We start from the raw sequence: 26966 nt of genomic DNA, 5'->3' as shown, positions 1-26966 counted from the left end.
CACAAAGGAGCTCAGGCTGCTGCACTTTAGTCCCCCGCATTTTTAATCTCATAACACCACTGTGAGGGAGGTTAGGTTGTGAAATGATGACTGGCCCAAGGTGAAGGTGTGTCTACAGTGCATAGCCTTGTGTTTCCTCTGAAATTTGGAAGCATGTCTTATGGTTTGCAGTTCATGCGGGTTGAGAATTGCCCTTCACCAGCAGAGACCCAAAGCTTAATTTGACTCTGTGGCATAGCCCCGGCACTTCAGGATTAACCCTAGGGTGTGTGACTACTTTGAGTATGTGCAGGTAACCCTAAGCAGCCCCCACCCATCTGGGAGTATGGTGAAGGGTTTCCAGGTCAGAGGCTGTGACTTGCTCTCGGGTTTGGGGGCTCTCATCTCTTCAGAAACGTAAGCTCTGCAGTTATCTATTGTTGCAGTGCTGCTATGACATCTAAGGGGTTTTATGCATGTGTGTATGGGGAGAGAGCACACAAACAGAACACATGGGAGGGGGCAATTGCAGCTGTCACTCCATATGGTACTGTGAACCTGGCTTCAATCCATGGCATGTGGAAAGTAGTTTTATCATAGAGGTACAAGTTGGGGGCTTGTGTTCTGCAGGATGGGATGATGGATTTTTAGCTTCTGGATGGTGGGAGTGTATACACAGGCCATGAACCTCTAAAGTGAATTGGGGTTGGTCAAGCAGATATATTCATCTTACTGTACATATAAGTGACACACCCGTATGTGACTGAGGCTTCTACAGTGGCACTTCCTTTCACCATGGGAATCAAGGAACTAGTTAATTATATTTGCACAGTTAAATTGTGATTTTGGTGAGTTGTGCAAAGCTGAGTTGCAGGCTGATCCTAGGATTTGCTACTGCAGCATATACATTCTTGGAATGAAGCATACAAACAGGCACACCTGTACAAATGCTCACAGGTTACATACAGCCTAACCCTCTAGCTCCATTCATAGCTCCCCAGTGCATGGCTCTGCTTCCTTCCCCTTGCTTCTAACAAGCCGCTCTTCTGTTCCTTTCTTCCTCTGCTTGGCTTGAGTTGCAGTCCTTTGAGATCTCCTAACATGGGGGTCCGATAGGTTCTGGTACCTCATTCCCACAGTGAGACAGTCCAACAGAACTGGGCTAGATAAAGACAAGTCCATGTTATTGTCTTAGTACTTACATACACTAATAGCTGTTGGTTTGTCCTGTTTTCTTAAATGGTCCAGAGGTGTTTTATGTCACCTGGGAGGAATGATGTCAGATGAGCCAAAGTCTGCCACCTGTGGTCAGTAAGAATCAACATTTCAGTACATGATGCTCATTGTCCTTCTTATCCTTCCCTAGTTCCGCTGCTGTCATGGGGTCCCAGCTTCAATTTTAGCATCTGGTATGTTGAACTCAGTGGCATCGATGATCCAGATGTGGTTCAGCCCTGTCTTAATTGGTACAGCAAGGTAGGCCTGTGTATGAAATGGCTGCAGAACTGCTGGGTATGTATGGGAGGGAGAAGCAACTTCAGTTTACTGGCCAAATAGCATTTTGCTCAATGGATCATAAGTTACACAGCTGAATTCCAACAGTTAACTAATGTATGGCACTCATAGCATTTTAAAAAAATCAATATTCTTACAGACAAAATAGTGTGATATGGTGCTTTAGGTTTGGCAGAGTGCCTGTGAATGAAATGCTTTTGAAAAATATACTGTTTTTTATTTGAAGTATGTTCATTTCAAAATGGATGTACTTACATTTTTGTGTGACAGCATTTTTATAACTTTTCTTGGTTATTTCATACTATGAAATTGTTGATTTTATTTATTTATTTATTTATTCATTTCATTTCATTTCATTTCATTTCTATACTACCCAATAGCCAAAGCTGTCTGGGTGGTTTACAAAAATTAAAACCAAAAAGCACACAGTAAAACAATATAAAATATAAAAACATTAAAACCACAATATAACAATACAACCAGAATAAAACCAGAGTAAAACCTAGCAGCAATGCAGAGATTTAAAATACAGTTTTAAAACAGCAAAGCTAAAAGACTAAAAAACTAAAATGCTAAAATGCCTGGGAAAATAAAAAGGCCTTCACCTGGCACCGGAAGGAATACAATGTTGGTGCCAAGCGAACCTCACTAGGGAGGTCATTCCACAGCTAGGGTGCCCCAGCAGAAAAGGCCCTCCTCCTAGGAGCCACCTGCCTCACTTCCTTTGGCAGGGGCTCATGGGGAAGGGCTGCTGAAGATGACCTTAAGGTCCAAGCAGGCACATATGGGAGGAGGCTATCCTTCAGATAACCTGGCCCCAAGCTGTTTAAGGCTTTGAATGTTAATAGTCCTTTGAATTGAGCCCAGAAATGGACTGGCAGCCAGTGCAGCTGGAAAAGTACTGGCGTAATATGAGCTCATTGGCCAGTCCCTGTTAACAATCTTGCTGCCCTATTTTGGACCAGCTGAAGCTTCCGGACCATTTTCAAAGGCGGCCCCACATATAATGCATTGCAGTAATCCAGACGAGAAGTTATCAGAGCATGGATAACTGTAGCTAGGCTATCTCTTTCCAGATAAGGGCATAGTTTGTATACCAGCCTAAGCTGATAGAAAGTGCTCTGGGCCACTGAGTTCACCTGTGCCTCAAGTGACAGTTCTGGGTCCAAGAGCATCCCCAGTTTACGAACGTGATCCTTTAGGGGGAGTGCAACCCCCTCCAGAACAGGTTGAATATCACCTAGCCGGGCAGACGAACCACCCACTAACAGTACCTCCATCTTCTCTGGATTGAGTTTCAGTTTATTGGCCCTCATCCCATCCATTACCATGCCCAGGCACTGATTCAGAACAGCCACTGCCTCACCTGGTTTTGATGAGAAAGAGAGGTAGAGCTGGGTGTCATCCGCATATTGATGGCACCTCAGCCCACACCTCCGGATAACCTCCCCCAGTGGTTTCATGTAGATGTTAAACAGCATGGGGGATAAAATAGAGCCCTGTGGAACCCCATGGCATAATTGCCATGGCACAGAGTAGTAATCACCCAGCACCACCTTCTGGAATCGGCCATCCAAGTAGGAGCGGAACCACTGCAGTGCAGTGCCTCCAACTCCCAACCCAGACAACCTATCCAGAAAGATACCATGGTTGATGGTATTGAAAGCCGCTGAGAGGTCCAGGAGAATCAACAGGGTCTCACTCCCCCTGTCCATCTCCCGGGAGAGGTCATCCCACAGAGCAACCAAGGCAGTTTCTATTCCAAAACCAGGCCTGAAGCCCGAATGAAATGGATCTAAATAATCTGTTTCATTCAAGAGTGCCTGGAGCTGTCCTGCAACCACCCGCTTAAGCACCTTGCCCAGGAAGGGGATGTTGGCCATTGGCCTATAATTGTTAACGTCCTCCAGGTTAGGCTTTTTCAGGAATGGCTTGATTACCACCTCTTTTAAAGAGGCCAGCACCACTCCCTTTCTCAAGGAGGAATTTACAACCTCCTGGACCCAGCTGGACATCCCCTATTTGTTTGATGTAATAAACCATGAAGGGCAAGGGTCAAGCACACAAGTGGTCTTTCAGACTTGGCCAAGCGCCTTGTCCACATCCTCAGGCCTCAATAACTGAAACTCATCCAATAAAACTGGACCAGACAGTGCTCTGAACACCTCTACCAATGGAACTGCAGTAATCGTGGTGTCCAATTCATGACGAATCTGAGCGACTTTATCTTCAAAGTGCTGCACAAACTCATCACAGCATGCAACTGAGGGTTCCAAAGTGTCTCTCCCTGGCCTGGAATGTAACAGTCATTCCATGAGCCACTCGGAAAAGTTCCGCTGGACGACACTGAGAAGATGCAATGCTGGTGGAAAAGAACTGTCTCTTTGCCACCCTCACCGCCACAGAGTAGGCTCAGTAATGAGCTCTAGCCTGTGTTCGGTCAGACTCAGCATGAGTTTTCCTCCACCTGCGTTCTAGCCGTCTCCCCTCGTGCTGCATTGCCCTCAGCTCAGGTGTATACCAAGGAGCTGGCTGGGCTCTGCTTAGAGGGAGAGGGCGCTTGGGCATGATCGTGTCAACCACCTGAGTCACCTCTGCATTCCACAGAGCAACCTGCGCTTTGACAGGAGCACCAGCCATACCAGTAAGAAAACCCCCAGAGCCCTCTGGAATCCATCAGAATCCATTAGCCTCTGGGGGCGGACTTTTTCAATAGGTCCCCCTCCCTTGCAGAGGGGGAAGGCTGCCAAAAGTCTAAACCTCAGCAGGAAGTGATCTGACCATGTCAAAGGGACAGATGTTAATTCCTCCACTTTCAGATCACCATCCTCCTGCCCAGTCCAGAATACCAGATCAAGCGTGTGTCCTTTTACATGTGTTGGGCCGATGACATATTGGGACAGCCCCATGGTTGTCATGGCGGCCATGAAGTCCTGAGCCACCCCAGATACAGTGGCCTCGGCATGGAAGTTGAGATCCCCCAGGACCATCATCCCAGGGGTCCTCAACACCAAGTCTGAGACCACCTCTGTCAGCTCAGGCAGGGAGTCTGATGGGCAGCAGGGTGGGCGGTACACCAGCAGAATCCCTCATCTGTCCCGGGTACCCAATGCAAGGTACAGACACTCAAGAGCGGCACTTGAATGAGCAGGAAGCCTAGTTCGACCCCTTTAGAACTAAAAAGATTTTGAGTTGGAGGCTGTAAAAAGCCGCCAACTGCAGTCCTGAAAAGCTGAAGCAATCAGAGTAGATGCACAGAACTAAATGAACCAGTGGTCTGACTTGGTATAAGGCAGCTTCAGACGTTTCTGTAGAAGAATTGTTTATGACTAGGGCTGGTTTTGGAGCAGTTTGACTAGAAAGCTCGTGTAAGAATAATCATATGTTTTTGGGATTAAAAAAAATACAGAAGAGTAAATCGGCATGGAACCTCTTGATTTCTCTGGGTATAAGACATTGCAGAGAGTTCTTGGTTTCTAAGAGCTCTTCCGGTGCAGTGGATAACAGTGATGGATGTGGACCCAGGAGATTCAGATCCTCACAGGGTATTTCTGGGAATAAAATGGGGTAAACCCATATATGCTGCCCTGAATTCCTTAGAGGAAGACCAAGGTAAAATTTTCATATTTGAAGATAAATTGAATATTCTCTTGAAAACTCCCCCCCCCCCCACTCTGGAGGGCTTTGGTCTTCCCATGGGCCAAACACAAGCCCGCTGGTACATTCAGCAGCAGTTGGTGTTTGGGTGGGAGATCTATGGTAAAGTTCTCATAGGTTTTCTTGTGTTCCAGTAGTACCGTGAACAGGAAGCCATTCGCCTCTGCCTGAAGCACTTTCGCCAGCACAACTACACTGAGGCATTTGAATCCTTGCAGAAGAAAACCAAGATTGCGCTGGAGCACCCCATGCTGACAGACCTTCATGACAAGCTAGTCCTGAAGGGAGATTTCAACGCTTGTGAAGAGTTGATAGAAAAAGCTGTGAATGGTAAGGGGCAGTGGGGTGGCAAGACGTGCTTTGGATTGTGGAGGTGGGCAACTGGTGATTGGATGCCTTAGCTCTAGATGGGCTTTTTGGTGTCCCTTTCAGTTCTTGATTTTTGTTACATCATCAGTGAAATGGATCTCTCACCTTGTCAAGATGATAATGCAGACTTCGTTCAGACTGTTGGCACTGCAACCTTCTCTGCACCTTGGGAGGCAGCCAACCCCAAACAAAACATTTAGAACAGGAATTTTCATGTTGACATTCTGTCACTCTTCTCAGAAGAGTATTACCTAATGTTGCGATAGGACCACTGTCTGCGTGTGTGTGTGTGTGAGAGAGAGAGAGAGAGAGAGATCCTGGAGCCCTGCTGCATGTCACATCCATCATGTCAAATGGAGTCATGTGCAAGCCAGGCTCTGACTTTTGAGAACTCTAAAGCTTCACCAGAGATGGGCAGAGAAGTCTGGAGGGGGATCTTGTAGGCAAACGCAGGGAAACAACAGCTCCTGGCTACCTTTCTCCATCCCTGTGTTTTCCTGCTTAACTTATCTCTCCTTGTGCAGCCAATTGTCCCGAGGGGTTGAAAGGGGAACGTTAGCTGCTAAAAGAGATAAGATAAGCAGAGAAATAATAGATGGGGGAAGGTGGCCAGAGGCTGCTGCTTCACTGTGCCTCCATTCCTGTCCAGACTGCCTTGTCTGTCTCCAGTGGACTGTCAGAATTCTCAGCCGTCAGAGCGTGGCTTACATGTGGCTACTTTTGATGTAATGAATGTAATGGGTAGCCAGGTTTTCAGAGTTCCAGTGCAAAAGGAATGTTAGATGGGATTACTAAGCCAGCAGAGCAGCTTGCCATGCAGCTAGATTTATTGCCACGGAGTTCAGGTCATTTTGTCTTTGGGAAATAGTTGGCTTCCAAATGCAGTGCCTCTGAGGAGTGTGGTGTTTTTCCTCCAGGTTTGATTAGCTGGTGACTCTAGGGGATGTTGGGACCAGTTCACGCACTGAACTGGAACGGGCTCTCTGTACGCATGGTGCTGGAGCATGAATGCTCTTGTGCCTCCAGCATGCTACACAGGTTTTACCACCCTCCAACAAGTGTGGGTAAGACAACATAAGCGTGTACATTTTATAACCTGTGTCATATGTAGCACTGTAGAGTCATGGTGGGGGTGCACAAGCATTTGTGTTCCCCCATCATATGTATGGAGGATCTGTTCCTGGAAGTGTGTGAGCTGGCCCACGGTGTTCCACTCTAGTATGCTGTAAAGACTGCTTAATTGTATTGTGTCACTTTGTCTTGTTAAACTTATCCCTTGTTAGACAGGCACAGGGCATGTTTTCCATCCCTTATATTGTATTCTCTAGTCCAAGGAATAAAAATGTGGTATTTCCTTATATCGAATGTTCCTGAATATGAGAATACCATGTCCGTGCTCACAGAAGTACTGGTTCTGGTGTTAGCGATGGAGGTGGATGACTTTCATCTCTCTGGCTGTGATCCAACAGAGTTAAGCAGGTTCAGTCTCACTTAACTCAATAGGTGTGTGATAGCTTAACTCAGTGTGGCTTGTGGCCTCTGTAGTTCCAGGACTGTATCAAGTGACAGGTGTCTCTCCCCGCCTACCCTTGCTGATTTAGGAGAATTGGGTGGCGCTCTCCCATGTTGCATGCCAGGTGTGAGGAGAGCCATGGTTAGAGGCAAGAAGGAGGCTTCCCAGTGTATGCACTTGAGATTACCTCAGAGTGAACTTTAACCAAATAAGAGTTTGTCAGAGGCTGGGATGGAGTCCAGGAATCCTTTTTCCACAGGTGTATCCCTCAGTTGCCTGAGCTAAACTCAGACCAAAGAATGAGGTAGCTGTTTACCAACTGGCAAAGGCTTTGGCAGCTTGTATAGAAACACCTTCTGGCTGTGTGTTTCTTTGAAGACTTTACTGAGATGCCCACATCCTACTTGTCACATCAACACTTCCTCCAGAAAACTTCTTAAGTGGCTTGGGCTTGCATTTCCTTGACTTAATTGGCCAAATGTGGCATACAAATAAAGCTGTCAGGAATACTAAATGACTGGTTTTGCATATAAACGGGCGTGGCTTTTTTCTTAGAAATGTCATATGCCACATCGGCCGGGTTTGCACATCAATTTAAGCCATGGTGGTTTATAAGCTATTCACAGTAGCTTATACGCTACTGTATCCCCCACATGATCGGACAAATAAGGTAGTGTGCCTAGCTTATATGCCCGCCGTCACCCTTCCTCCCTTTACAGTCCTCCTGCTCGGCTGGGATGGTATCCCAGCTTCCTTTGCTCTAGATACCACTCCCCATTCTCATGCCACAGCTATGTCACATTCCTCTCTCTGAGCCACCCAAAAGAGTGAAAACCCCGTTTGCACCAAAAAGGGGGTAGTATCTATAACCCTTCAAAGTTTTCAGGATAGGGACAAAACTTTGTACACAGCTTCCCCTAGTAGGGAGGCACCTGAAGCTCCATCAGAACCCTGCATCCGTTCTCCCACACCCCCAGTTCCTTTCGTTTCCACTGCTGGCAGTAGTGTGTTTTTGAAACAGGGCTCTTTTCCCGCTGTGCACTGTGTCGCAGTACCACTGTTTCGCAGTAGTGCTGTTTCGCCCATTCACAGCTTTGCAGTTCCACGCTTTGGATATAGGGCGATTGGCACGCTATGATGCTGCTCTTTATTTTTCCTTTCCACTATGTTGCCTAGCACAGTAGTATGCTTTCAGTGTTTCAGGGGCGGTTTAGAGCTGTTCTCTTTGGCTTTCTGTACCTGGCTGCTAGGCAGATCTGAGAAACAGATCTGCTGGCTGCAGCAGGGGGGTGGTAGCAGTTTTGACCGCTTTTGCCAAGTGACTCTGTAGGTGATCTTTAAACCACTCTTGAAGCTGCTGTGGAGCACCAGACGACACAGTAAGCCACGAAGGTTTAAATAAATCTCACAGCAGACCATGGCTTATCAGAGTGGTTTATTTTGGCTTAATAAGCCACCCTGGCAGGGGAAAACTGCCCACAGATGACACGATAAGCCATGGTGGTTTATAAGCTACTGTGCGTAGCTTATAAACCACCATGGCTTATCGTGACATGCAAAGCCAGTCGTCATAATTTGTCACAGTGTTGGACGGGGAACAGGACTGGGTGGGGAGAAAGGGGGAGGACCAAAGGACTAAAGCAAGCTGTAGCCAGGAGCAGTTCTGTCTTTGTATTTTTTCCTAGTAGGCGGACATCCCTTTATCCTGCACTTGCTAGATAATGTCTTTTCAGTGTTTCTTGGCTGTCAGCCACACATTCCCCCCTCTCTCCCCCATCTCTTCTGAAATTCTCAGAAAATGTGCAAATGGAAACACAGGCAGCTGCCGGACTTCCTCTCGGAAATAAAAAAAGGTTTCCCTGAATCTCAGCTGTTTCACAGCCATGGCTGAAATACCTCATGTTTGGATTCATTCCTGGAGCTTCCAGGCAACCTGTATTCTGGCTGGCAAAAAATGTTCATAGTCATATAATAGAAATACCAAATGTAGGGTTACTTTAATGGTCGTGGTTGAATTATCTCCAAAATGCAGGCAACTGCCAAGAGTTCAGAAGCATTTCTCTTGCCAACCTTGTGAAAAATCTATACTTGTAAATTAACAAACACCAGCCAACGCTGTTAGGATGTCTTCTTGTCCATTTTCAGGGCCTGCATATCTGTTGACAGTAAATGGCTAGGGCCTGATTCTGATGTAATGGTTTTCCTCTTCCAAGGAATACATGTGGAAAACGTAACATCTGAATGACAAATCCCCTGGCTGTTGCAGAAAAGGGATTAGACCTCATGACCGGGCAGGAAGATAATATCCTGCCCGCTGGTATCTTTCTTCAGAAGCCAACTGGGCTTTCATTGTTTCCCACATGGATTCCTTCATGCATGTTTCTACAGAGAGGAAAAGTACTGCGTTTGAAATTGTGTATTTAGTCGTTTTTTCTCAGAATTTGTGCTGTTGGGGAGGTGTGTGGGTGCCTTTCTATAACACTGTTCTCATGCTGCTGAGTTTTGCATTTCTGAACTGTGTCAAGATATGGTGTATCTCAGTGCGTCTTGTTTATGCCACCTTGTGAGGGCAATGCCCTAAAAGGTGGTGTATGAATACTTGAAATAATAACTAGGAGAGACAGCTGATTTGCCTATGACCTACAGTTGCCACTGTGGTGGCTTCGCTGTTCTGGCAGGTAAGAGCACCAAACTGAAGATGACCCTGATTGACCCTACCCATTGTAAGGGAAGATGTTTACTCCATCTTCCCTCCTGTAGCTTGGCATTGGGCTGCTTGGGTGTTCTAAGGGACAGGGTTATTGAGCCAGGTGAATGTTGGGATCAGAGGGGAGAGGCCTAGATGGGGAGGGGAGGGGATGAAGGTGCTCCTTTGGAAAGATGCAGTGGTGGGAGAGAGTTAGAATGCTGTATTGTCTATGGAACTGGGATAGTTTGAGAGCAGGATAATGTGTGTGCGCATATGTGTGTTTGAACTTCTCTTTCTGGTATGTATATTAATTAATTAATTAATTAAATTTATTAATTGCCTATCTGGCTGGTCACCCAGCCACTCTGAGCGATGTACAACAAAAGAACAGTTTAAAACAATAAAATAGAGGGAGATGGTGATGGGGTGGCAGTTCTGGTGGTGTTTTTTATTTATTTATACACACACACACACCACCACATTATTAAATATAACATTTAATAAATGAAATGGGGGACAGTACAACCAGGACATTTTTGGCATAAATTCCCCAACCTTTACTATCATGGTTTGGACAGTCTTGGAGAGATTCCAGGAACTATGCGTGGCTTTTAAGCCTTCTGTCCCCGGTAGAAACTTTATTCAGCCACTTCTCTGGCTTTGGGGATTTCAATAGGCCTTGCTCTCACACTTTCAAGAATGCATTCACAGCCATAAAACAGATGAATCCTGTTATACTCAAGAAGCTGGAGTCTGTGCTCACCTAGTAGCAGTTTCTGCACTGTCACAAAATTGCTGCACAGCTGCAGCCTGATACAAAGCCTTATGGGAGCTGCTGTGGCATGCTTGGTTTCCCCTTTCACTGAATGAGTACTCTCAACTATTCGTCAAGTAGCACAGGCATGTGGGATTTGGGGCTCCTCTCCCATTTTCATCCCCTATAATTCTGTGTGTGTGGAAGAGAGGGTGGTGCAAGCCTTGAGTCCGTTTGACCTCAGCTGGGAAGGAGGATGTTGTTGCCCAGTTATGTCTCAGCAGACTCCTCCTTGGCCCCCTTTCTCATCAGGGAGAGTCATAGAGTTCCTTCCCCTTTCCTCTGATTTTTATATGTTACTTTTATATGTATTCATTAAAAGCACCTTTATCTCACTCTTCAGCTGAAAAAGGCTTCCAAAGATCAGTAGTAAAGATGGTCTCTTCTCTCAGGCTTACCATCTAAAAGATCACAACACAAAAGGAAAAAGGGTCCGGAGGAAGGGAGAAGGAAAATATTAAACTCAGATGCTAGCTCTTCATTAACAAAGTTCGCTGGGTAGTAATCAGCAGGTCATAATGCTGGGTCTAAGCACAATGGTAGGGCTGCTGCTTCCTCTCCCAATGGCCTCAACAGTGGCAGTTGGGAGCTGAGGGGAGGGGGGCTGTCAGCTGGAGCTGTCTCTAGACACGATGGAGCCTGCCTAAGTGTGTCCATTTCTTGGCTTTCTTGCCTTGCAATTCCTCCTCTCTCAGCCCTCCGCCACCACAGTGCCCCAGAACCCCCCCCCCCCAATCATATTGCGAGTACAAGCCTTGAACCATTTCAGACTCTGTACTGGTCTCATCGTATTGAGCCCGCCAAACACCTGTTTCTGGTCCCATATTTGCAGAGCTTTTAAAAGATTGTACTGAATTATGAAATGCTTAATTAGCAACCACCAAAGCTGCTTCTTTGGAGAAAAAAAAATCTGTAAACTAAATTTCCTTGGAATTGAAAGGCAAATGCTGCTTCTAGAGAAAATGTATTACTCAAGCCCTGTTTGTGTGTGTTGTGTAAAAACTGCAGGGAAGCAAAATGTGACTTGATTATCTGTTTTATACTCCCCAGAAGCTGTGATAAGGAACAGCTAATGGGGGATCTTTCCAGAGTGTTTTGCCCAGTTCTCTGCTTTTGCCTGCTTAGGGCATACTATAATTTGCTGAATATGAGCAATTTGGGGGTGGAGGGGTGAGAGCATTGGAGCATCCCACTCCTGTGGGATGGCCAGTCTTTTCAAAACTGGAGTCCACCTTGAACCCCAACCGATCTTTTCATATTTGCATATTTTTTGGTCTTTGCTTTGCTCATTCAGCTCTTTCTCCCATTTTAACCCTTTGAAAAAAGTGATTGTGTCACCACTGGTGAAGCCCACTTTAAGTCGGAATATGACCCAGTTGTCGGTCATTGCAGGGAGACTCAAGCAGTTTTCTTCCCCCTTCACTTCTGGATGCATCCTGAGATATTGTGGATTTGATATGTAGGGGCAAGGTAGGACAGTCACCCTGCCAAAAATTGGAGTACGATCACATCTGGTAGGTGGACAGTCTGTGGGCTACCCAGCAAGCCCCTGCTTTGCAACCAAGCTTGTTCAAGAGTTGTATTGGTGACTCGAACTCAACCTGCAAGAACTGAAAAATGACATGCTTGCAGTATCCCTGTGAGTTCCATATGGATTGTTTTTATTTTGGTCTTCTTGGGAGAGCTTTGGTAACAATACAGACACTGGAACTTGCCCAGTGCTGGAAGACCTGAATGCCACTTAAGTAATGACCTGTCCCATATTGATGTTCTGGGAGGTGGTGTTGTAAACAAGTGTGAGAATTGTTTCTAATTTCCAGCTGAAAGCCTTAGCCTAAACTACTATTTCGTTACAAACATCTGACCAGACTAATCTGACCCAGGTTAGCTCCGTAGTGTGGGCTGTCCAGTGCATTGTTGGGACATCTTGCTTGAGTGCTTTGGCTGCCTTGGCAAAAAGTGCAAGGAATGCAGTAGGAGAGGTGAAGTGCTTTTTACAAGATTCAACCAATCCCCTCTGCCCTCCTGCACAATGTCAACTCACTGGTGGTTCATTTTTCAAAACAAGCCTTTGTTGGTTTGTAACACAACGGGAATGAAAGTAGAATTGCTGCCAACAGAGAGCCGTTTCTGGGAAGAAGCCTGGAAGAACTCCAGACCAGTGTCCCATGCAAAAGAAGCTGGGTTAGAAGGAAGCTACAAACACAGCGGGGGCGGGAGGGAGAATTGTATGTGCCACAAGTCATCATGGGATGTGTCAAGTGGAGGTCCCAACCCTTTAAAAGCACTGCACTGTGCTTCAATTTTAGGAGTCAATGCAGAGCTTCACTGCAGACATGAAATGCAAAGGATTTCTGGCTCTGAAGCTTTCTCATCCTCTAAATGAGTACAAGATTCAACTTGCTTCAGTCAAGTTGGGGAAGCTTACATCTGGCCTTCTGAACCACTAGTGATGCTTCCTAGCAGCTTCTCTAGCTGCAACTGCTTCTCTCCTATCTCTCCCAGCAATATCTGCCCCTGTAGAAGGAAATGAGAGCTTGCTTTACTTCCACCCGGTTGCTGGTGAAGCCATTGATTTGGTCTTCCGCGTGTTGCATCTCCTTTTATTCCCTACGTTTCATTCTTTTATCACTTTCTCAGTGATTTTAAGGGCTGTTTTTCGATGAGAACTACAGTGCAGACAAGGCCTGCATAATGATTGTACATGGCTTTCCCTTTTCGTATCATAATCCCAACACTGATCATACCACATGAAAAATAGACATTTCTAACAAAATGTCTGTATTAGGTAAGCCTCGAAGGTGCTATTTAAGTGATGGATGGAAAACACTGGGGTGGTGGTGGTTGAGAATATGAATCCAAAGATTTTTCTCCTGTAGGTCACTCCTTTAATGTTCTTTGAGACTTGTTTTGATCCATTATTGGGATTCCTTTCACTTGAGGAAATTAAAAAAAACCCAGCTTTGTTTATTTGTTCAGGGATGCCTGTGAGGTACAAAAGGTAGGACCCATGGGCCACCGGAGGCCCCCCCAAGGCTTGTCTGGTGGGCCCCCCAACCTCCCCCCCCCAAACCCCCCCACACACTGGAAAAAGTCTCTAAGACTGGGCTCTATGATTCCTGCCATAGAAGCCTTGTTTGCAGAGCATCCCTGGAGTGTCCTAGGAACCAGTTTTGTGGGAAGCCTGCTTGGACATCTCCCATAGCCATTTTCTCCTATTCCCTTTGATGGCAGTTTTAATTAAGGTACTTCCTCTGATGAAATAAGACTATAGGATAATCTGGGTGCAGGAGAAAATGGCTATGGGAGATGTTCAAGCAGGCTTCCCACAGAGCTGGTTGTGGCTTTCTAGCCTCGTTGGATGGAAGCTTTTTGGTTCCCTTTCCTCTCCTGCTTGAGTCCATGTCAAACCATATCCCATCTTCCTTATCACTGGACGATGGGATGTATTGCTTGATGCCAACTTTAGGTTCTCAGAAAAATGGGGGAGAAGCCCTTCGATAGTTGCTCATAGGCTGAATTTCCAACCTTTTCTCATTTGGCCTGGAAAAAGTTTAGGAATATATCCTGTAGTTATTTATTTATTATATTTCTATACTGCCCAATTGCCAAAGCTCTCTGGGTGGTTCACAACAATTAGAACCATAAAATATAACATGATGAAACAATATAAAAGTTCAAAACTATGGTATAATACCAAAATAAGACCTGGTAGCAGTGTAAAGATTTAAAATACATCAATGTATTTAAAAACAATAGCTGAAAGACTAAAAATTCTAGTATTGTTCTTCACCCACTGGAACCAAGAAGACAGCCAGTTGGGTGACGAATTGGTTGCTGCCCCAAAGATGCCCTTGTCCCAGTAAGTTCGGTTTCTGCAGAAGTTTAATGAGCCAGCCTTTGGTGTCGTGTCCCCCCCCCCCCCTGAAAGCTTTCTACTTGCTTGATGTGGATTTTGTCTTGTTATCCTTCATAATGCAATATAAGTGGTTTTTCATAAATGTATTCATAGTTTTTATTTATTAGCAGTATTTGTAGCCTGCTTCTCTATGAAATACTCAAGGTAGTTTTAATTTTGCTTAATGCTAGTTTTTTCTTTTTAAAGAAATGGTATTTAAAGCATGTTTTTAACATCTGAAAGTGGCTTTTTCCATGAAGCAATGGGATGGATATTGCTGCTAACAGTTTCTTTTGTGTGTTGTTAAACAGATGGTTTGTTCAACCAGTACATCAGTCAACAGGAATACAAACCACGATGGGGTCAGATCATCCCCAAAAGCACCAAAGGTGAGACAGTACCATAAAACAGATAGCATTTTCTGTATCCATGGGAAGGGGCCGTGGCTCAGTGGTAGAGCCCCTGCTTTGCATGTAGAAGGTCCCAGGACCTATTCTCAGCATCTCCAGGTAGGGCAGGAAAAACTCTCCTGAAACCCTGGAGAGCCGCTGCCAGTTAGCGACAATAGTGTCAGGCAAGATGGGCCACTGGTCTAACTCAGTATAAGGCAACTTCCTATCTTCCTAACGTCCTGTAACATGGCCTGTGATGGGCTATTCTTGAAGACCTTCCAGGAGCTTAAGCTAGCACAGAATGTGGTAGTCAGGATCCTCCCGGGGTTGGCCGCAGGGATGTTAGACAGCTGGTGAGATGAGCTGTGTGCTGCCAAGCCCAGCTCAAGGGGTTTGTTATGTCCTTGAAAACCATAAAATGCCCTGGCTTCTGAGAACACATCCACCCACATGAGCCTGCTGCAGAGAGGCTTTGCTTCAGTTCTGTCCTTGCATACTGTAATGTCTTGTGAGAGCTCAAGGCACAGCTTTCTAGTACAGTGATGCTGTGGTCTTAGAATCAGTTGCCTAGAGTTGGAATCAACCATGTGAACCATTGGTCTGTTTAGCTCAGCATTACCAAATCAGACAGGCAGCGTCTCTCTGGGGTTTGGGGCTAAAAGGCCTTTCCTAGCCCTGCTGAGATCCTTTTAACTAGCAGTGTCAACCACTGAACCTGGGACCATCTGCAGACAAAACCGGGGCTCTGCCACTGAGTTACAGCTGTGTATTAGTATATTTCGTATGGGAAAAGAGCGTGTTGCCTTGGGCATGTTTTTAAGATGGAAAACTGATGGATAAATAACTTTGCAACTGCTATGTTAATACATCTTTCAATGTGATGCCGTTTTGGGGGAGAAAAGAATACCTAAGGAATTAGGTTACAGTTGTGCGCTGAATGGTTCCTCGTTTTTCAGGCACCTCTGTATTGGAGCAGGAAGTAATTCTCAATGGGTGTAATTTCACCGCTGTCTTCCCCCTGCCCCCACATTTAAATGAATAAGAGCTGAGCTAGGGCACAGATGCTTTTAAGATTATTTGATTTTTAAAAGCTCTAAAATAAGTCTCCATTGCAGTAAACAATATTACATAAAATACCAAAGCACCTGCATTTCAGGATCGTTCAGAACTGCAAATGAACCAACAGTCTTTGTGACCAAACTTTCTCTGTGCTAGGACTTGACACATTCCTGAAATTGTCCTGCATGTTGATAGCTGTAATGGATTCAAGGAGATGTGTTAGTGCTTGGCTTTAAGTTCCTCTTTCATTTTGTTTTCAGCAGAGGAAAGTGCACTTTCATGGTGTGCATATCTCACACTGGGGCAGATGGAACAAACTATCTTATAATAAATAAACCTATTCATGACATGATTCTCCCACCCTTCCTTCAAGGAGCTCAGGGGTGGCATACATTGTCCCTCCCATTTTATCTCTGCAACAACTTCGTAAGATAGTTTAAGCTGAGAGAAAGGGTCTGGTGCAAGATCATCCAATAAGCTTTTTGTCTGAGCAGGAATTAAGTCCAGCACTCTCGGCGGTATGCCCTGCTGGCTTGCTCTCTTCCTTCTATGTTTCTTCTGGTGGTTCATATTAGAGTAAATAATTCCCACAATAAAACAAAAGTATTTGGCTATTCTAAGCATAAGCTGCTTGAATGCAGTTAAACATCTTGAAAAAATGTGTAATTAGGATTCTTTTTTCTTAAACATAAACAAGGTGATGGTGAGGACAGCAGGCCTGGAATGAGAGGTGGTCATCAAATGGTCATTGATGTTCAAACAGGTGAGCAGCCTTTTGATTATTTTAAATTAAAATATGGCAGTTCTACTTTTGTGGGTGATCGTTACATGATTTGGCTTAAACTGTTGAACTTGAGAAGATGGCAAAAGGAAGGCCATTCCTGAATAAAGAGAGGCTGCTTGTAGACCCAGGACACCCCCCCCCCCAATGCAACGGTGTGGACAAATCTGATTCATTGGAGAAGCGCAGTATAGTCACAGGTGAAAAGCAGATTTAAATAAATAAATCCTTATGAGCCAAAGGACATACAAGGTCAGGGTTGAGCTCTTTGGACTGGCTTTCTTGGGCCCCCGTCTTGGTGCCTCAGCCCCACCAGTTACCAGCTTTAGCCTGATTAGTTGCTAGGACAACTTAGGAAGCCTTCTGGGAACTGCGTTCAGATTTTGCATCAGACGTTTCCAGCCTTTCCAACGTGCGGCTGTTGGCCCTGTCTGTCTGTCTGTCTGTCTGTCTGTCTGTCTGTCTGTCTGTCACTCCTTTTCTCCTGGACCCCTCCTTTCCCTTTCTTCATCTGTATTCCTCGCTGGCTTGTCCCTCCCAATCTCCTCCATCAACTTCCCTGCCTGGAGAGTGGAATGGAGGTCATCTGATCATAGCTTGGAGTGTCCTGGTTTTGATTGCTTGACTGTCTGGATTTGTTGGGCTTTCATTCTATGAAGACTGACGTGTGTTGGGTTTCATTTTTGGGCTGTGGCCCAAAGTGCTGGGGGGCGAGACCCTCCAATGTCCTAAGCAGTCATATTTTGGGCTCACCGTCATTGCTTTGTTTTTAATTTGTGCAACAGTTGAATGCCTCTAGGGGTCAGGGAAGGCTTGCTGTCTTCCTCTAAGGATTTTGCGACGGCCACAGCCAGAGATGTGATGTCATCAAGTGGGGTGGACATATGGTTGAGGGCCAAGAAAAAGATCTCTTGGAGTGGCTCAGTGACTGGGTTTTGCTTCATGCTTGGGGTCCAATAGTAAGGAGGAAATCTTTCCACTGGGTAGATTGACTAATGGTCTGAGTCTATTTTTTGTTTTCCATTACCTCAGCCATAATAAACTTAATCCCAATTTACTTTGTTGCTTGTGTAAACAGCACTTTTATTGATCTGAAATTCTGAATTCTGATACAAAGCTGCTTTAGTGTCCCAGGACCATTCATCTAGGGAGTAGTAATGAAGCCCGATCTCCTCTCCCCCTCTTTCTTTGCACTTTTATGTTCATTGAAGCCTGAATTACATTTCATGATTACTCAGTTTATTGTGGTGATCTTGACTCCCCAAGTTTTCTAAGCTGACTTGAAGACTTTGAAGAAGTGGAATAAAAAATAATAATCTGTAAATAAAAATTGCGAACTCATTCTGAAGTATAACTTGCTTGCTTTTAACCTCTGCCACATTTTTTTCAGCATAGCATTCTTTATACACAGACTTCTAAATTAAGAGAAATGCCCTAAGTTAAGATATGTCCTAAATTAACTTTAAAGCAACCCAGGTTTCTTTTTGGTTAAATAATTGCCCCTAAATACTTGCTTTCCATTTTTATTTTCTCTCTCACGTTTTATTGTCAGACTGAAAGTCCTCAGGCAGGGATATGTTTTTTAATAATTCTTTATAGCACCTAGTTATAGTCACTTAATTACGTTTAAAATGACAGCAGGATTGTTAAAGAAGTGTTAACACAGCTGGGAAGCACCGCCTAGTGGGTAGAAAATGTTAAGGATTTGAGTTCTTCAGAATACTAAAATTTTTATTATACAAACATGAAAAAATAATGGGCAATAAAATTCCTGTATGAAGATTAGTTTCTGCAATTCAACAGTTTGTCCCAACAAATTGAATTTAGAGCTTCCAAACATTAGGGGGTGTTTGACCCCCGAAATGTCTTTGGGAACATCTGAGTGATAGCTCTCAATTTGGCACAGAGATGTTATTCATGTATGGACTGGCTTATAGGGTAAGCTTTTTTTCATAGTGGGGGTCAAAAATGTCCCAGATTGGCATTTTATGTTTCCTCTTAGAAAAAAAATGGAACAGTTTTCAATATGCTGTCCCTCTGAAGGCATGACTTGCAAAATACTCATATTACACAGTACTGCAAAACTGCCAGAACTTGTATGAATTGGGAGGTAGTTGGTAAGGGCAGAAAATGGGTTCATCTTTGGGGAGGACTGGATTTTGCAAAGAAACCCCCTCCCTGCCAGGTCTGGGATGACTTTAGACACCAGGAGGCAGAAATACTGTCAGGAAATATTAACGCTCTGTTTTACTAATGGCACATTCTAGAGACGATAAGGGCATGCCTGATTTGACAGAACTTCATCAGCGTATTCATTTTCCAGAATGTCCCGCCACTATTAAGACTTCATTAACTGACTGATAGGAGACAGTCTGATTCCCATCTCAGTGGACAATCCTGTCAAAAGACTAAAACAGGTTTGGAGCAAATGTATGCATTTGTTCTGTGAGCTGTTTGTCTCTATGAGTATGGAAATTTCAGGAAACTGCAGGATGGAAGTTAAGCAAAATATGATATGCCTTTGGAGGAAGGCTGGGTTAAAACTTCGAGATCAGAGCTTGCACTATGGCTTCAGCTTGATTTTCTAGAGCAGCTGGCAGCATATGCCTGTTGGATTTTTGGGAGGAACCATGGCTTACTGATACGGCATGTCCTTTGCCCCTGGAAAGGCCCAGGTTCAGACCATCACACGTGGCAGAGGTGGGACAGTCAATTTCCTGAGTCTTGGGAGAGCCACTGCCAGGCAGAGGAGACAATATTGAGCAAGATGGTATGTCTTGGTGGCCCATCTTTTGCTGTCAGGTCATTGGGTTAATATTCAGTGCAGATTTTGGTTTTCTCAGATTTATTCTTTGTGGTCTCCGCAGTCGCACACGTGGGTTCTGCAACATGAAGAGCGGACCTTGGAATATTCTAGTGCTCGAGCCAGGGAACTAGCATTCATATCTGGAATTTCTTAGCCTACAGCATGTGCCATGAGGGGTGGAAGAAGCGCCTTCCCGCTCTGTCCTTTTCTGACTGCTGTGAAAGCAGCATTTCAGAGAATATTTTTTCTATTTTTGTTCCCCCGATGAGGATATTCTTTCTGTCCTATTCTCCCCCCCGCCCCCAAATGATGGCACGTTGTTGTTGTTGTTGTTGTTATTATTATTATATTTATATCCCGCCTTTTCCCCAATACTGGGATTCACATGTTTGTATTCTTGGTCTGGTTTTCTCTCTGTTGTTCACCGTGTGCCTGTGCTGTGCATCAGCTGTATTTTAAAAGTGCCACATGTGCAGGGGCAAGGTTCTGATGTTTGCGATCGGTGCCTGATGTCTGGGAGGATTTTACTAGGGGGATTGGTGCTCCCACTGTTTAAAGGTTACCAAACAGATGCATTTGCTGCGATGAGCATATGAGCATATGATCTGGGGCAGTTGAAAAGTGGGTGCGGAACTTTAAGGGTACCAACGTTAGAATTTCAAGTTAGGCTCCTCTTGTTGTGATTCTGGCCAGCTACTGCTGATGGGTCAGCAGCAGGCATCTGTCATCTCCTGCCAGCACCGTTCAATGGCTGCATGTGCTTTACTGCTCTAAGCTGCAGCCACAGAGCCAGGGAGCAGCAGCAGCGGCGCCCCTCTGCCTGGCCTGCTGCTTGTCCTTTAAGTCTCTGACCAAGCTGAGTTACATAACTTTTTCATCTAACACCTTGAAAACATATCTAATTGTTCTGAACAGAAGAAGTGAGCATGGCATGCTTTAACAATGTCATCTTAATAACTGTTCATCTCTGAGGTCAGTTTTGTGCCCAGAACAGCTGCCTGTGCCACTCCGCCCTAGATATTCTACTGGATAAAGACTGTCTTGGTCCATGGAGCTGTGACACAGGCCTGCTTCATCCTGATCTGCCTCTTTTTTTCTTTAAAATTCATTCCAGTTCTGGCTCTGCTGAATAAATTGACTTCCGTTTTGCTTAACTAAATTTGGAAGGGCCCAGCTGGTTCTCTTAGGCTCACTGGACCCCCCCTCCCCAGCATACCTCTATACTTCCGTTCTGTTCCACATGCATGCTGCCCTTCTCATTATGGGTGCAAATCTGAAAAACAGACTAGTGCAGGCTGAATCAGTGCAAAGGCTGTTCGGGGTCCCAGAGTCAGAGGAAGCCTCCCACCACCAATAAGATAAAATGTGATGGTGTTATTAAACTATTAATAGTATTATAGCTTGCTTGGGGATGAATCAGCACTTGGCTTGCCAGCCAGCCACTTCCTAGAGATCCCTGCTGCCAACTGATTACACGTATGGTAGGCATCTGTCTTGGTATTTTGCTTAATGCCCTGCAAAGGTAGGGCCACCTCTGTTGAAGCTTTGTATGTACGACATGATGTGTTTGCTCTAACCTGACAGTACTGTGGAACTGATGGTAATGCCTGTCAAAGGATGCTTACATAACTAGTCAGCATAGCTGCAATTTAGCGATACAGCAATGTGTTTTCATAACCAGGGGTCGGATGTTTGTCTCTGGAATCAAGCAAGCACAGAACTTACTATCTCATAGAGCATCTCCTCCACCTTCAGCCCAGCAGCTAATGTGCTAATCAAGCCTTGCTCCAAATACTAGCAGTTGTTTTTAGCATGGTTGCTTCAGAATTAGGGAATTCCTCCCCTTACAAGATTGGACGGTGTGGCTCTATGCTGTTTGGCAGGGAGTGGGAGGGCCAGAGATGCATCTGTTGAGATGTGTTTGTGGAGAATAGATGAGGGTCTGATTTTCTGTTAGAGAAATTGGCTTCTGTTCTTTGGAATCCTATATTGTGCTATGATGATTTTGACTGCTCTCATACATTTTAATCGCTTGAGGTTTTAGCATAGGTTTTAAGGGAAAGGGCCATAGCTGTATAGTAGAGCACATGCTTTGCATGCAAAAGGTACCTGGAATTTTCAGATAGGGCTGAGAAAAAAACTTCAGTCTAAACTCCTGGAGAGCTGCTGGCTGTCAGTGTAGATAATACTGAGCTAGATAGACCAGTGATCTGACTGAGTATAAGCCAATTTCCAATTTTTTTTTACTGGTTTTTAAAAATGTGGTTAAATTTATATAAACTGCCTTGGGAGCTGTCAGCTGAAAGGCAGTCTGTAAATGGTAAATAAAAACCATGTGCAGAGTTTGGCTTTCTGAATTTCAGCTTTTTTTAAAAAAAGTAAATTTCTTTCTTTCATGAGTCTGGAGAAGCTTGAAAATGTGTCAGTGCATCTTGAAATTGCAAGACAGCAAGCCTTCACTGGTTTGGGGCTGGGCTGGGCTGGGCTTCAGCTCATTAACTAGCAGAAGCATAAAATAAAATTTTGTTCAGTTGCAAACCTCCAGGAATCCCTTACACTCACCCACTTCGTTGCACCAGTTATCCCTTGGAAGCCATTTCCAGTGGGCTCTGCATGATTATTGTAAAGTGTGTGAGCAGGAAAAAAAGGTGGGGAGCGCTAATAGGAGACACAACCCGAAAACGCTGCTGATTGTGGTGTCAGAATAAGGTAAGTGGTAACTACATTGTAAGATGGAAGAGTCTGTGCACTCATGGACAATGTTAGAGGCATGTATTAGAGTAATTGGCTTGGGAGACAGTAGAGACAGAAAAGAGGCTAAAGTTTGAGAAACGGACTGGACTGTTTTGAAGATGCTCATTTTAGACTGGCACATGTCTGAAATACTTTCAGGATAAATGGGCAGAGCAGGCCAAGAGATTTGCTTGCTTTAGTTCCATCTACTGAGAGAACATTGAGTTCCACCAAAGCAGATCTGACAAATGGTTAATTACCGAAGAGGCTGGTCTGAGTGTAACTGTGTGGGCTGAGGACTTTGGTTGTCCACCAGAATACCTCTCTGGCACTTAGGGCTCTTTTGTGAGCCTCTGTAATAAAAAGAACGTTTGGCTTAAAAGGGGAAAATATTGAGGAATATGTTAATAGACTAAAATATTTTGAAAAAGCATCCACAGAGGAAGCACAAGCGTTCACCATATTGACCCGATGGGATGAAGAGAAATGAGTTTAAGGCAGAATGAAGAGCTTTATGTTCAACATTGGGAAGATCTTTCTAATTAAAAGCAATTCACCAATGGAACAAGCTGCCTATGAAGGCCATGTGGTCTTTCACTGGAAGCTTGAATGAAATGGCTAGATAATCATTTGTGGGGTGGGGCGTGGGGATGCTCCAAAGACAGTGGGACTAAGATGGACTTTGTGATTTTTAAAATGTGGACTTTAAAAGTTGGAATGTCACCAGAGGAACAGCTGTAAGTGCTAGCACAAGCAGTTATGTTAAAATAATACTTCATTACATAGGCAGTGTTTTCTCTGTAATTGTTAAGTTTAATTGTGGATCAAAAATAACTTTTGTTATTTATAGCACAGAGTAGGAAAAGGAACCATGCCCATCAGCTAGGGAGATGGGAAAAGAGGGAAATGTTACTCATTCTGCAGTAGAAGATGGGTGATGGCTATATCTTTGACCTGTAGTACAGTTGTGGAGTAAGATAAAAAGCAAACATACCTCTCTGTCATTTGCCATCTAAGAATTCAGCTAATGACTGTGGTGATCCACTCCCTTTTGAATGCTTGTAGATTTTATTTCCAACAATTTCCATCAGATTAATTTCCGTTTGCGGTCATCACAGCCTCTAAGCTTTGCATGATGTTTTGTCCAAGGCCCAGTAGGATAGGTGGCATGTGCCAAATTTGTGTTTTCTCTCCCTCAGTCATCAATTGGGCCATTGTAGTAAATGTGGGTTTTGTGAGCTGTGAGAACTTAGGCACACAAAAGGACTTGCTCTTTGCAAGGAACATTGGCTGCCCTGTGTCCAGAAAGGAAGGGTAATTAAAGTTAATGACCCAAGGTACCCTTTTGGCGGCAACACCCGTGGCGGCTGCTAGTGCTATCACAGGCATAGGTCAACATCCAGCTCTCTTAACCCCATTTTTAAAACTGATTCAGTATTGCCTCATATGGCAAGTTGGCTGGATATCTCTTAAGTAATACTAAGTATTTTTCATAAATAATCTTAGGATGGAATCCTTCAAGGCTGCTTAAAAAAAAAAATCCCTAAAGGAGTGATTTTCAAACTTCCTTCCGGGAATGCTTTCCATATCACCTTGTCTACTAAGGAACTTCTGCGTACTGCAGAGAATTTTGAGGCCTGCTCTAGGGAGCACTGTGAACCTGGACTGACTTTGTCCCTTCCAGAACACACCTGATCTCTCCTGTGTCTGCATGTTGCTTGGGAAGATCAGTTTTGGGAGTCGTGGTCTACCAAGTAGCTCATCCACCACCGCCGGACATCTCATGGATGATCTCCTCCCCCCAACCCCAGTTCCCCAGAATTCAGTTCAAAGATCACTGAGGTCTAAAGATGATCTCTTGTGCTAGCTTTATTGAAGTTAACAAAATTGCTAGCGTTAAAACAGAACAGAGCTACCTCCTGGCTACTACTTGACCCTGCCAGGGAAATGCTTGACTCTTTCACCTCTTTGTGGTGGTGGTGGTTGGAAGGCGCCTGCCAGTGATCTGGACAGGTCTTTTGTAATACTTTTAATTTTCTCTTATGACATTGACATAATGAGTTGTATCAGAAGAGGGACTGTGGTGCTTAGTCCAAAGAAAACCTGAAACAGTTTTTGAGTAGGTTGTGGTAGAAACTCCATTTGTATGATGGCTTCTCCAATGATCATGGTCTCTCCCCTTCTTCAAGGTTATCGTGTGTGTGTGTGAGATCATTCCCATCCCGTGAGGTGTTTGTGAACTGCCTAGGGAGATTTGGCTATTGGGTGGTATATATATATGGAATGAATGAATGAATCCCTTCACTCTTTCTACTGTTCACTCATTACTTGATGGATCTCAAGATGAGCCACATTCAGGATAAAGGGTGTTGGGACTGGAAGAAGTGTGCAGTCAGTAGCCAAGTAATCACTGACTAATTTCCCCATCATTTCTGGATAACTGATACTTTACTGTTTGTGGTAGGGGTGATTATAACATTCAGCTGGAAGGCACTTGGGTATTTTCATTCATCCCTCTCCCTGATAGAGGATTCTCTGTATACCAAGCTCTATCCATATAATTTGACTGGTTCCCCCTTCTCCTCATTTGCTCACTTGCTCCTTTCTCCCTCTCTCTGACCCCTTTCTTCCCAAACTGTTTAGGAAGCATGGAAGGGGGAGAAATGGTTGGAAGCCTCAGGGTGTATGTAAGAAGAGTTGATCTGAGTGTCACCATTTGCCAGCCCCTAATGTAACAGGACCATCTTATAGCAGAGATAATACCCCACTCAGGTATAAGCTAACTCAGAAAATGCAACTTGCTCTTCGTAAAGGGCCATTAGAACTCAGAAAATCTGTAAAAGTCTTTGTGCACTTGTCTAACTTGAATCCTAGTTTTGTAATAGAGGTATCCTTGAATGTACGTGGATATATCTTTATTTTATCTAATTGCACAGCATAGCTTTTTATCCCCCCCAAAAAAAAATTATTGGCTCATTAGAGGCACTTAAGGCCACTTTTGACATATAAATAGCATCAAAGTCTATATGCCTTCAGAATCTTCAAATAGTTAGGGAACTTCTCATCCAAGTTCAGTTAGAATTCATTTCTGTTTTCATGGGTTGTGCCTTAACCCTGACCAGCAGTTTGCTGGTGGCAAACTATCATATTCCAGAAGAGGTGAGTTCTAAATCTCTGGAAGTGTCCAGTTGTTGCAAGCAAACATTCTAACAGTGCATTTTATGTGTTAAGCAATGTGATTCACAAATTAATGGCTCTTTTTAAAAATTTTGATTAGAAACAGTTTATTTGTTTGGCGGCTGGGATGGGACTCAGGACCTGGCTGACTTCTGGGCATACAGCGTGAAGGAAAACCAGTGGACATGTATATCAAGAGATACTGAAAAAGAGGCAAGTATTTTCTTTTGTTTTCTTATGAGTGCATTGTGTGATCTGAGTCTGGTGTTTGCCAAGATAACACAATTCTTAAACATGCCAATTGTAGCTCAGCCTTGAGCCAGTAGTTATGTCGGAAACTAACATTCCCTCCCCGCTTGTTCTAAGAGAATATGAAGTCATGACCCTTTTGGGTCTCAAATGTCTTTCATAATAGCTGATGGAAAAGTTGGCTGTTCCATTGCTGAGAAATAAACAAGATGCTTTGGCAGAACAGGATGAAAAAATATTTGAAGGTTTTGAAGCTGATTTGGAGTCACTAGTACAGAAAGTTGCTGCTGAATGTCTCCAAATAGACTTGGAGAAGGAGCACTTAACTAAATTAAACTTTAGGAAGAGATACTTGTCTCTTCCTCCTCCCCCTAAGGGCTGGGCTGGTGCAGCATAGTGGCTTAGATAATGAGAGATGAATTGAGGGACTTTGGTTTGGCTGCCCTTCCCACCATGCAGTCTCTAGGTGGCCTTAAGCAAGTGCTCTCAGCCTCAGAGCCCCATCTGCAACAGGAGGATAATATTGATCCACCTCACCGAGTTCCTGTAAGGATTAAAACCAGGTAATGTAGATTAAGTGTGTTGAACGCTTGAAAGTGGTGTGTGTGTGTGTGTGTGTGTATGTATATGCACGCACCTGCAAAATCTGGAGTTGCTGTTGCTGCTTGTGCGGGTATTAGTTTGGGAGAGGAAAGTAAGGAGTGGGTCTCCTCTTGCAGGAAAGGAACCGACTTCCTGCTTGGTGTAGTTGATTTAGTTAGAAACATAGGAAGCTGCCTTACACTGAGTTAGACCCTTGATCCATCTAGCCCAGTATTGTCCATACTGAGTGGCAGTGGCTCTCCAGGGTTTCAGGATTCTTTCCTAGCCCTACCTGGAGTTGCTGGAGATTGAACCTGGAACCTTCTGCATTCAAAGCATGAGCTGTTCCACTGAGCTACAGTCCTGCCCTCCAGGCCAAGAAGCTCACTCTTGTGGCAAAAGTCTGAGGCAAACTGCTGAGGTCACAGTTGAAACCGGATAAATAAGTTCAACAAGGGAGATGCTTCCAATGTTCCTGTAAAAGGAAGGGCGGTATGTTCATAAACAAGCCACTAAAAGGAACAATCTGTTGTACAGAGCTGCTGAGAATATTGAATGGATTCTAAGAATTTTTTTGTTTCGCTTTTGAAATACAGCATATTTGTTCAAATCTGAAGCCTAAGTGGTCTTGTGTGAGACTTAGGTTACAATCCTATACGCAGTTACCTGTGAGTAGGCCCCAGTGACTTACTGGGACTGACTTCTGAGTAAACATGCATAAGATTGAGCTGTTTATTTGCCACTTTTAATGGC

At 44.4% G+C, this 26966-nt stretch overlaps 1 protein-coding gene across 3 annotated transcripts in view; it reads left to right on the top strand.

Annotated features, from left to right (window-relative positions):
* MKLN1 (muskelin 1) overlaps window positions 1–26966 on the top strand; it is a 111071-nt gene that overhangs the window by 32872 nt on the left and 51233 nt on the right. For all 3 annotated transcript variants that reach the window (XM_084809061.1, XM_084809059.1, XM_084809058.1), the window contains exons 5-9: window positions 1346–1455; window positions 5289–5481; window positions 14746–14823; window positions 16583–16648; window positions 25483–25595. In XM_084809061.1, the coding sequence (XP_084665187.1) occupies window positions 1346–1455; window positions 5289–5481; window positions 14746–14823; window positions 16583–16648; window positions 25483–25595 (560 nt within the window). The remainder of the gene's footprint in view (window positions 1–1345; window positions 1456–5288; window positions 5482–14745; window positions 14824–16582; window positions 16649–25482; window positions 25596–26966) is intronic.

Source organism: Heloderma suspectum, chromosome 7, assembly GCF_057233095.1.
Source record: "Heloderma suspectum isolate Gila_16-S chromosome 7, 16-S_ref, whole genome shotgun sequence".
Classification (NCBI taxonomy): Eukaryota; Metazoa; Chordata; class Lepidosauria; order Squamata; family Helodermatidae; genus Heloderma; species Heloderma suspectum.
This window is presented reverse-complemented; position numbering and strand designations above follow the sequence as displayed.